This window comes from Abramis brama, assembly GCF_963993115.1.
Source record: "Abramis brama genome assembly, chromosome: 14".
NCBI lineage: Eukaryota > Metazoa > Chordata > Actinopteri > Cypriniformes > Leuciscidae > Abramis > Abramis brama.
The window spans coordinates 2,544,441-2,557,017 of NC_139976.1; the positions used below are offsets into that span (position 1 = coordinate 2,544,441).

At 37.2% G+C, this 12,577-nt stretch overlaps 1 protein-coding gene across 1 annotated transcript; it reads left to right on the forward strand.

The window, feature by feature from the left end:
• Positions 1 to 7,571: 7,571 nt before the first annotated feature.
• LOC311095598 (pancreatic secretory granule membrane major glycoprotein GP2-like) lies at positions 7,572 to 9,229 on the forward strand. The gene is made up of 4 exons (XM_084134157.1): positions 7,572 to 7,811; positions 7,951 to 8,113; positions 8,676 to 8,778; positions 8,880 to 9,229. Exons 1-4 carry the CDS (start codon positions 7,615 to 7,617, stop codon positions 8,981 to 8,983), a joined length of 567 nt encoding a protein of 188 aa, XP_083990283.1. The 5' UTR covers positions 7,572 to 7,614; the 3' UTR covers positions 8,984 to 9,229.
• The last annotated feature ends 3,348 nt before the right edge of the window (positions 9,230 to 12,577 follow it).

A 12,577-nucleotide genomic window follows, 5' to 3' on the forward strand; every position in this document is an offset into this window, starting at 1 on the left:
CTTTCAAATGAGGAGAGCAATAGAAACAATCAAACCAACAATAGGGCAACAAAGTGCTGTGACTAATCCCAGTTAGTCTACCACAGTACAGATCGTTTTTTTAATTTTTTTATAGATATATAAAATAGTAAATGTTAGAATTAATGGGTCAAGTGTGAATGAAAACGAATAGAATAGAATTGAACCTGAACCTAGAACCTGCGAGTTAATATTTTGTTTTGTTTGAGCTGAGCTGAGACCACATGTAGTTCTGTCTTCGCAAGGTTGAGTTAAATGTGTTGGTCCTTCATCCTGAAAGACATGTCTGTCAGGCAGGCCGAGATGTGAACAGCTACCATCGGATCATCTGGCTTGCATGAAAGGTAGAGTTGTGTGTCATCAGCGTAGCAGTGATAGGAAAAAACATGTTTCTGAATGACAGATCCTAGACATGTAGATGGAGAAGAGAAGTGGTCCAAGCACTGAACCCTGAGGCACCCCAGTAGCTAGATGTTGTGACTTACCTAAAAGAGGTAAGACTTGAACCATTGAAGTGTGCTGCTTTACAGCTTTACAGGGGGGTATGGCTTATCTAAATGAGATGTAAATGAGCCCTATTGTCACTCCCAGCAGGAGAGAGAGGTGAGAACTGCACAATCTTTAGAGGCCGTTTTCTCACCTTTGAGCTTTTTTGAGCGCCTACCTTCAAATGGCCACAACTTCTCCAAATATTATCAGATTTCCATGTGTTACACATCGTTGGAAAGCTTGGACACTTTCAGAATCTGTGAATAACTCAAAATGCCCCAGAACCGACTTGTGTCCCTACTTTTCGTGATCGGTCACATTTATTTGTTTTCCACTTAATGTTTTTTTCACTAAATGTTCAGATTTTATAAAATTATTGTGCATTCATGATTTTTCTAAAGTAACTTTTGCTGCTGTATTATCCACTAAACTAATTTATAATAGTATTTTTGCCATAGATTGTGAATTTAGCCTTCTCTTACTGTGGCACTTTATATCTTTGCAAATTAATATCTTGTGTAATTTGTTTTGATGGAGATGGTTGGTTTTAATTTTTCAGTTCCTCAGAATTTATTTTTATTTTTATTTTTTAACTTTTCAATTCCTTGGGTAAGTTTCAATGGGAATCGGGGCGATGCCCCCTCCCCAGTCTACTAATACTCTACTAACACTTTAATGAGAGTTAGTAGACATGTAGGTGCAACGTTACTTATAGTCAACAGAATGTGTTAAAAGGACCATCCAAATAAAGTGAAACCAAAATCCTAGAGGAAACACTGAATCTGATTCGTAAGTAGCTGCAGTAGACACTTGCTTGAGGTCAAATGAGGCAAGTTCATCAGCCTGAGGTTTTTCTAGGTGGATGTTGAAGTCTTCAAGTACTATCAGGGGAGTACCATCCTCAGGGAAGGATGAGTGTAACACATCTAACTCCTCCAAGAACTTACCTAGCTGACCTGGGGGACGATAAACAACTACAAAATGGATTTTAATAGGGCTGGTCATAGTAATTGCATGTGATTCAAAGGAACTATTATTCCTTTAACTATAACTATTCAATAGTAAAACAAAGTAATGTACTAGAGCAGGGGTTCTCAACCTTTTGCAACTCATGGCCCACCAATGACTGTTTAAAAACATTCCAAGGACCACCTTTCCAAATATGATAGTATGAATACAGAATAACAGAAAATTAAAAAAGTACAATGATATACTCTGCTGTTAATCTGTTATGCCACTGTAGCAGACTAAGTCAAGTCAACTATTTAGATGAAAACTGTCCTTGTATAAAAAAGACTTGGCAGGCTTACTCGGTAACCATTCCTGTAACAGTAACAGGCTAACATACCTGTAACAACAGGTCAGACACACAAGAGGGGAACATTCACTCTATTCATTAGCAGAAATGTTCAACAAAGTTCATTCACCCCAATTTACATACTGTAAGTACAATTTATCAAATACTATTAGTGATATTAACATGACTGTTTAAAACAATATTCTTTTGGCTTCCCAACACAGCCCGGGTGTTTTGAGTTCAAATGTCTCTGCAGCTTTGATGGTTTTAGCGCCTCATTTGACAACATTTCTCCACATTCAACACATTGCGCCTTCGGCTTAAGGGGGTCGCACACCAGATGAGTCTTTAAAATTCAAACACATTATTTTCTATGAGTGTACACACACTCATAGAAGTGTGTCTGTCCACGGCGCCCAGCTACGGCTCAGGACCCTGTTCAAAATTCTGCCGCGCCACAGAGCGCCATTTACATAGTTTATATTAAATTTACATTATATTTGTCTCAAATCGTCGTTAATGTATATACTGACTTCACCCTGTGCTGCAATATACATTTAGTTTGACATTCATTTACAGAAATCATCTGTGTGGATGAAAATTAACGGATTTTCAGGTGAGATTCTCAATTAATTAATTTAATACATGTCCTGAGGTAAAATGTTCAGACTGCAGACTCAGCAACGATTGTATTTAATTGTAGCTACAGTACAATCATAGCATCGCAACTATCGCAAATCAAATTGAAAAAGTCGCAGATGCTTAACACACAATCATCTTCATTAAAAGTAAAGAAATGAAATGATCTTACCATGTGCCATTGCCATTCTCTCCTTTTGTGATCTTTGATTTTGAAATTAGCTGATGATCAATAAATTGCAGCTCATATCTGTTGATTTCGGTGACGTGAACTCCATTAAATATGCATATAGCGCGGGAATTGAAGATCGGATTTATATCCGTTTTGCAAAAACACATTTATGTGACCAGGTCTAAATGGAATCGTTTTGATAAATCAGATATCTATCTGAGCAGTAAAAAACACATGAAGTGACCAGGTGTAAACAGGCCCCTAGACGCAGGCCCGGCCCTAACCAATTTGGTGCCCTAGGCAAGATTTTAAGTGGCGCCCCCTTGCATCGCAGTACAGTACTTGCACTGTTAGTGTACATATACTCACAAGAAACTTAATAGCTTTGTTTTAGACATTCTTTTATTTAAAGGTTGGGTAGGTCAGAATTGTCTAAAAAAAACTTTTATTCAAATTTGTTTAAACTGTCTTTATATACCAATACATAATTAAAATGCAAGTACTCTGAAATAGAGAGTATAAAAAATTGAGTGACTCTAGTGTATTTAATCTTCAATAAACACAGCTCATTAATTCCATTCACTCCCACCTAAAAACGGGTGCTCGACTGCGCGCACGTGGGCAGAGCCAGTAATAGCGGCGGTAGTCATGGCGACGGAGAGTGACAGTCGCGCAAGCCAATCACTTGTTTCGTCCTGGTAGGAATTAATGAGCTGTGTTTTTTGAAGATTAAATACACTATAGTCACTCAATTTTTATACTCTCTTTTTCAAAGTACTTACATTTTAATTATGTATTGGTATATAAAGACAGTTTAAGCCAATTTGAAAAAAAGTTCTTTATACAATTCTTACCTACCCAACCTTTAACTAAAACAATTGCACATTCAAAATACTAATTATAATAATAATAATTAAATAAAAAAATAAAAAAATGAACTCAATATATGAAATACAATATAGATAGCTTACTTATTATTTTAATACTCCCGAAATGAAAAGTGTAAACAAGTGACATTAACTTATATACAATAGAAATACGGCACTGTGCAAAATAAGACATTAGTATATTATCTTATCTATCTTATATATCTTATCTATTTGTATCTTTAAGTAGACAGAAATACTACAAGGATTTGAATAAAAAAAATGAAAAGATGATCTTAAAAAGAGCTCTACTGGTGTTTTTGGTCCTGCCTTAAATTACTAATATTTACACATTTGTCCGAGGAAGGTACTCGTATTACTATTTTCCATAATAATAGCGCTAGGCTTATCTGTTAGAACCATTGACTGTTAATATTTTGGTTAGAACTAGCAGATAGCGCTGGTTATTTATAGATTAACGTTAGCTAACCACCATGTATGCTAATGACTAATGGCATTATTTATCATCTTTCTGTAACATCAAAATAATATCATTAACATCATCTTTACTGTAACATTACCTTTGTCTTTGTCGCGTTTTTCCTCCTCTTCTTTTCTTTTTTTCCTCCCCTGGGCACCAGATAATTTGGGACGCTTTGACATATTAACTTTTTTTGACGCAATAAAAACGAAAACCGAATGGTGGCCGCGGGTAAAAGAAGTCTGATTGGTGGAAGTGTATGATCCCTTCAACTCCCCCCTGGTCACGTTAAAGTAAGAATTTATAAGAGAAAGTCAATGCCATTAGAAAAATTTGATCACAAAAAAAAAAAGAAAGAAAGAAAGTCAATGCCATGTACATCCCATTATTGCTCCACTCGTTGCAGTGTTAATGAAGTACAATAAAAGCGGAAAGTTCCTTACGCGGCTCTGGCGCCCCCCTTAGGGTATACGGCGCCGGCGCCCTTAGCATTTGCCTATACTGCCTATGCTACGGGCCGGCCCTGCCTAGACGTGACGCAGCGCTGCGTTTCTCGTTCGGTGTGCGACCCTCTTTAGTCTCAGTACCTGCCCTTATAAAAAAACAAATTTAATGTATTCAGCGTCATATTTTTTTCACCACACACTTCGCAACTTTTGCTTGCACAGGTCTGTCTCCCACATATGTGTTTCTTTTCAGAAAACCATCCATATAACAGTAACGTAATGTTACTGCATCTCATCGAACAAACGTTCAATCTGATGTTGTGATGTGATTGGTGCTGTGATATTTAAACATAAATTAGCTTTTAGATAATGCATCATGATTTGACTTGAGTGTTTTTGATCATATAAATTCATAAGAACAATCAGATAGTTAGAAAATAAGATTTGTCAATTAAAAAAACAAATACAAATTAATTTGTGGGTAGCTTACCACTGCTTACACGGCCCACCAGATGGCGCTGCAAGGCCCACTAGAGGGCCGCGGCCCGCTGGTTGAGAATCACTGTACTAGACACAGGGAAAGTACGCAGTTTGTTAGGATTGCGTTGCCTTCAACATGTGACACATGATTTATGAGTGTTAGTAATAGTAGGGATTTGGAAGCATGTAGTGAAGAAAGGTCACAAAAACAAACAGAAGTTGTATATAAGAGGAAGGAAAAAAGAGCAATACTTAACTGCCTTGTCGGTGTCCTTGCTTGGTGGACTCGCACAGGTAGACTTGCTGGTCTTTACACACTTCGGTCTTCACACAAGGGCTGCCACATCCACTGCCATGGCATACTAATCAATTATATACTTGCCTGATATGTCGTTATTGAATTCAGCTGGTCACACCTTAGTATTAAACAGAACGAAACTGAAAATACAGGCAACATGGCACGATAACATACATGACTTCAGCACGCGAATTCACCAAGGTAAACACAGTAAACAAAACAGTGTTTCCTAGCAACGACAACTGCAATAAAATCAAATGAGAAAAGAAACAAATACACACACTGGATGCTGTCCACTTCTTTTGCTTGACTGCTTCTGTGCCCACATTCTCCATCATTAATGTCACCTACCATTATTTTTACTTGACTGATGCAACTTTTTGTAGTTTCTAATGTTGCTTTAATACATTTTTCAAATACCTTGAATTTAATCTAGGCTAAATAACAAAATGTTATATTTATTGTCCACAGGCTAACGGCACCCACTTCATCTATGATAACTTTATTCTGAGGACACAGAGATCAGAGAAAATCCTGAAGCTTTCTTTCAGCTGTGTTTATCCTCAAACATCAACACTTTCATTGAATGTGGAAATCAACCCACTGGAGAGGTGCGAGTCAATTTTAAATTCAGACTTCTTTATCAGCCTTATTTATTAAAGCAGTAGTTTAACTAAAACATGGATATTTTCTCACCTTAATGTCTTTATTTGTTTTGTAGAAGAATAAAACATTGTAAAGCAATTAGTCCTCATGGAGACTTTTAAGCTTCAAAAAAGATGCAAGGATGTATTGTTTTACAAGTCATCTGAACTATGCCATAGCTTTGTGTAAGGAGCTTAAGAATCAGATTAGACAGACTCATTAAAGTCCCACTCCGATCATATTTTGAGCTATTTTTAAACATTCTCAGTGGTCTTTAAATGATGATTATGCCGTTTTTAGCCAAAATCACAAAACCTGTGCTGTTTTCTGGGACTTTGCTTCAGCAGAGCGGCAGTAGCTCATTAGCAATTCGCCTCTGCGTTGTGGGCGGAGCCGTTGGCACGGAGACGACCCTCCCCCTCGTTCACACCGCCGCCGACTTGAGCTTCCGAGAAAACGGAGGAGAAGCTGATCATCGCCGTTGCTGGGTTTCCTATCATTATCGGATTAATTGCAGTTTAACCATCAGAGTGAAAGTTTATCATTTGCATGTGTTTTTAAGTCCTGCCAGTTTAACAGGGCGCGCTTGACAGGGCATATAAGAACGCAGAGAGATAGCAGAGAGAGAGAGAGATCCCCGGCCGCGCGCGCGCACTCACTATTAATAATAATAAATAATAATGTGACCAAAACGGTTATACAAATGCTGTCATTATAAAAGGTTTCTAGTGTCAATGTATTGCTTGTTTATTTTGTTTACTTTTCATGGTGTGACACTTCTCTTCTCCCATGATCGAACATAGAATGCTGCTACGTCAGAGCGGCCAAAGCGTCAACAAGCTTCCTCGTACTTTTTGACAAGCGTCCTTGACAGGGCGGCCAGAGCTTCTTTGCCGCTCAAGTCGGCGGCGGTGTGAACGTACAGTTAGCATTGCAACCTGCTACCGCAAATAGGTGTGTTGATCCGCCATCGTCTTCTCTACTCCTCAGAACCTGAGCCGCGCAGGCGGGGGCGGAGGGGAGTATGAGCTTGTGGCACCGCCCAGTGGAGTTACTACGTCACAACTCCAGTCTATTTTAGCCGGCATTTTAGCGTCTGCTACTGATTCACAGCCATTTGAATGCAGAAATACTCAAAAATTAAACTTAGAGCTTATTTTTCTCAAGATATGTCCTCTAACATCAGAAAAATGCCACAAGAACATGTTAACACCTAGAAAAACATGATTTTCATCGGAGTGGGTCTTTAACGAATCATTCAGTTTTTTTTTTTTTTTTTAAGTACCAGATTCCTTGAAATGATCTGACTCAAAAGAAATCACATACAATTCGGACATCACTACTTCTCTCATCAACTCTTATGAAACTACCAAAGAGATCTAGTGCGTATGTCAAAATTTTCATTAAGTAATGACTTTGGGTCTGTTCCTTAAACAAAACTATCGTATGACTTCAGAACATTTATGAGTATGGATTATTTTAATGATGTTGCTATTGCATCTTTTTTTAACCTTGAAAAATGTCCCCTTTTGTATTTCATGGAAGAAAGAATGTTATAGTTTGCAATGGCATGCATGTGAGTAAAGGATGATAGAATTAAAATTTTTGGACTAACTAATCCTTTAAGCATAAAAACAAATCTATAAAAAACAAGTAGCATGGCTACAAATATATATGGTATTCTCTTAAAACAGTTTTTTACCCATATATATATATTTTTTTCTATTTCAACAGCATTGTGCACAAGATCCTCCCCGCTGGTGAAGGCAGATATCGGGTCCGGATGATTCCATATCAGGATGATGAGTTTACCCGGCCCTTCACTGGTCGTGTGGATGCAGAGCTCGACCAGGAGATGCATGTGGAAGTTCGTGTTGAGGGGGTCGACAGCCGCCAGTTTGCCCTGGTGATGGACACGTGTTGGGCTACACCTGTGAATGATCCTGATTACAGCCTCCGCTGGGATCTCATCCTTTCAGAGTAAAGCAGGGATTTTTTAGGATTGCCTGAGATACATTATCTCTCAGGATTTTAAGACTAAAGCAAAGGATTCAACTCTTATACAGCGGAAAGAAAGAAAAGAATTTGATTTGTTGATTGTCATTATTGATATTCTCAGGTGTCCCAATCCAAATGACGACACAGTGGAGCTGCTGCAGAACGGCGTCTCGACATCCAGCCGTTTCACCTTTGGGATGAATATCTACACTGCAAACTCCATCAGTCTTTACCTGCACTGTGCTGTTCACCTTTGCCTTCTGTCAAGCAATCGCTGCTCAACAGTGAGTTTACAAAACCTTGCATAATGATAATGAGTAATTGATTATAAATGTAATTTAAATTCACTTTAAATATTTAAAAATGACTGTTAAATTCTATTTTGGAATGTCAAATGCTCTATATTAGAAGATCAAATGCTTCAGTGTCGGATCTCATTAAATGCGTCTATAGCACGCATTGTGTTTATCGTGCAATTTATACGTGAGAATTAGTTTTTAGGTGCATATGATATGCACTGTAAACCCCTTTACAGTATAGGGTACGTGCGTATTATACGTTTGGGTAGGATTAGTGGTGTGGGGTATGTGGGTATTACACGCAATAAAGTGCGTATCATATGCATGCGAAAACTGTCCATCATATGCACGTAAAAACTCATTTTTGTTCGAAAAATTGTACGATAAACACAATGCGTGCTATAGATATGCATTTCATGAGATCAGGCTGGTATGTAAGGCTGCCTGTTTTTTCTTCCCTCTGCTTGAGACTTTCCTTTATTTCGTGTTTGTTCAGTGATATTTAACAGGGATTCACACAGCTGGATTTTGCTCTTTTCTCTATTAGAACTGTTCTTCTGGACACCGGCGGAGAGAGGGCAGGTCTCTGGACTTCCATGACAGTGCTTCCATATCCATGGGTCCTCTGGTGTTGTCTGAAGGGAACACAGGTGAACATTTCATTTACTTTAATCATTTGTAATAAAGGTTTCTGATGATTTCTGCCATGAATGCATTATATATCACTGCATTGTGTATTCCCTGTTCACAGATAAGTGGGTCCCAGAACAAGTGAAGGTATCTGAGGCTTCTTGTCTGTGTGGTTCTCTGATGCTGATACTTGTTCCTCTGATGAGTGTCCTGACACACTTTTAGTTTAGTACCACAACATTTTACATGCATTACATGCAATGTCTAATGCTATTTTAATGAATGTAACATTGATGTTATCCTGGTTTTGGGTTTCAATTTTTTTTCTTATCTCATGTAGTCTTTGTCTAGAATAAAAATTAATCATTATTTAATAATTTACATGAATTGTTATATACTACATCTTTTACTACGGTAACAAAGACAATCAGATTCATGTTTATTCAAAAGCATTAAAGGGATCATTTCTTTTTTCCGCTTCCTTTCAGTTCTATTGTTTAAAAAAATGAATACGTTTATGTTGCAGCTCAAGGAATTATTTCTATAACAGCCTTTCAGTAATAGAAAGATGATCTGGTTCATGAACGAGATGAATACATGAATGCATCAATCACCTCCCTTTCATTGTTGATAATAGCAAACTGTGTAACTGGATCAAACAGGATGGAAAGTTTTAGAGTAACAGAGGTTTTATTTAGAAAGGGGAAAAAAATACACTAACTGAAACAATATTCCCAAGAAATCGTGTTTAGCTTTAACCATTTCAATTAGAGGATTGAAAAAAGTAAAAAGAAGAAACGGCTAGAATATTTCTGAATAGTGTCACGTACTAGCCCTCTTTAGATTATGGGAAATCGGGTCAGTGGGAACAGAATTTGGAGAGAGAAGAGGAACTTCTTGTCTCCATCACCAGTAACACACTACCAGATAATGAACTTAAGTTGTTCTTTATTTAATCAAAATAAACATTAAATGTATATTTCAGACGCCTATACCAAGCTGGTTAAGGTGGGTATCAGGTACAGTATGTTTCAGTTTAGTTTGTGCCGACTCTGGGTTTTAGGCTCCATGAAAGTTGCTTGGCTTTTAGCGGTGTTCATCGCAATAGTAACTTCCACTCCACAGCTAACCTGTTTTAGAGAAGGTTATGTTCTGTGTAAGAGACGTCAACCTAACATTGGACCAGTCAGCTGTGAGCAAAGTGACACATGCCTGACGCAATAAAGTCACTTCCACCGTTTCACAGATTTTAAGACGATATCATCTGGCTTTTAGCAATGAACTATTTAAATTACAATTACCAATGAACCATTACACATGAGCAATTTTATTTAAAAAATTATTATTAAGCATTTAGTTTAAATGTGCGTACAGATAATATTTAATATAAATACGTGTTCATAATCAATACATAGAGCTTTATAAATGACTACATGTGAACTTACATGTTCAAATCTCTGTATACCTATAGTATATATTATCTACTTGACAACTTTCACTTGCACTGATATAGCATGATATTTTCTTCTTGCTATGTAAATGCATTTACAGTATATAATTCATATTCTTCAATGTCTTAATCTTTGGGAGAAGGGAAAATTGAATCGCACTGGCTCTCTCGTGAGAAGTGAATCGCATGTTTCAAGGCTTGTGACTGTTCGCTACTGATGTCACACTTTAATGTGTACACACTCCACACACTCAGGATTAAAGCCTGGGTTAACACAGAAAGTTGATGGTCATTGTCATAAAGGCTGATCGGATTGGTTTTGTTTTTTCAACTTAAAACTAATCCTGTAACCCTGATTTTGTTTAACTAACGTCATGGTACGAGCCCCAGGAGGGAGCAGGGCCAAAACAACAAATAAAAGGACTCCTAACTTAACTTTAGGTATAACTTGCCTGTACATACACCAACACAATTATTTAAAAAAAAAACAATTGAGCTTCCCTGGCTCCCTGACAACACAGGAAAAGAAGAGAAAAGCATTTTCCCCTTAAACAAAATGGCACCCACCTCCTTACTTTTATATTATATAAGTGCAGCACCATCTTTAAAAATTATAGATTCATATTTTATCTAGTATATCAAATCATATGATGAGGACATAATGCAGAGAGTAACCCAAAAGGTAATTGGTCTGCCTTTTGTGATCAGTTACATTCAGGAGTAGTGGGTTTACATGGTGTTTAAAACAATAAAATCGATCAAGTCTTGCCATGGAAAGAAAATTCTCTCTTGTATGGAACCACGTATACTGTTTCACATTACCATTAAATGCTCTCCATAAACCACATAAATCACTATGTGTCTCTATCAATTCACTAAGAACTCGACTTGAATCCGCTTGAGGCTCTACATGGTTCCTGTCCAACATATCATTTTCTGTGCAATTGAAGTCTCCACCCAAAAATATTCATCAGTTTTACAACTCTGTAAAGACAGGAAGAGAGGAGAGAGAGAGAGAGAGGGAGAGAGAGAGAGAGAGAGGGAGGGAGAGAGAGAGAGAGAGAGAGAGAGAGGGAGAGAGAGGGAGGGAGAGAGAGAGAGGGAGAGAGAGAGAGGGAGAGAGAGAGAGAGAGAGAGGGAGGGAGAGAGAGAGAGAGAGGGAGAGAGAGAGAGGGAGAGAGAGGGGACGGGATCAGGAAAGGTCCACGAGCCGGGACTCAAACTGGGTCGACCAAAGCGCACTTGCCTACGAGGCTATCATGGTGTGATATATTTGAGTAAAAAGTATTGGTTCATTAATAACTTTGGCTTATTCCAAATACTAGAAATTGCATACTTGGTCTTCAATAACAAATGTACATTAGACAAATAAAACTTACACTGTAAAGAAAATCCTAATTTAACAAAAAATTACTCATTTTTTTTATTAAGATTTAAAAAAATATATATATTTTTTTCTTCTGTAAAATAAACAATATCTGTTAATTAATTGACTGTTCATTTAAGGATTATGTCATTAACGACAAATTACAGTAATGCTTATTTTTTATACAGGACAATTACTGTATTATTTATACAGTATTTTTCCATTTTTTTTAAATTACATACAAAGTTGTGTAAAATTACAATAATAAATAATGTTTTATTAAATATGTAGCTAATTATATTAAAGGATGATATCCATACTAACAATCTAACATATTTCCTTGTCATTTTAAAGTACAGTGCTATGCATAAGTTTAGACACCCATGCTAAAGTTGACTAGAAAAAAGGGGTAAAAAAATCATCTTTTGGAAATTGAACTTAATGCCTTAATTAAAAAAAAAAAGGAAAAATCCAACCTTTAAGGACACCAATTTTCTTTGTGAATGAATAATGTATCGTAAATAAATAAATGTTCTTCCTTAAAATACAGGGTGCATAAGTGAGTACACCCCTATGTTAAATTCCCATAGAGGCAGGCAGATTTTAATTTTTAAAGGCCAGTTACTTCATGGATCCAGGATACTATGCATCCTGATAAAGTTCCCTTGGCCTTTGGAATTAAAATAGCCCCACATCATCACATAGCCTTCACCATACCTAGAGATTGGCATGGTTTTATTTCAGTTAGACTAATAGCTGGTTTGATTTGCATTGAGAGATGATCTTATGGAAAGTACTCCATGCCATGTCTGTGTTAGCTTTCTGGACATGGACAGTATACCGTACATACATTTTCAATGGAGGGATAAGCTCTCGGACTAAATCTAAAATAGCTTAAACTGTGTTCTGAAGATTAACGGAGGTCTTACGGGCTTGGAACGACATGAGGGTGAGTCATTAATGACATAATTTTCATTTTTGGGTGAACTAACCCTTTAATATT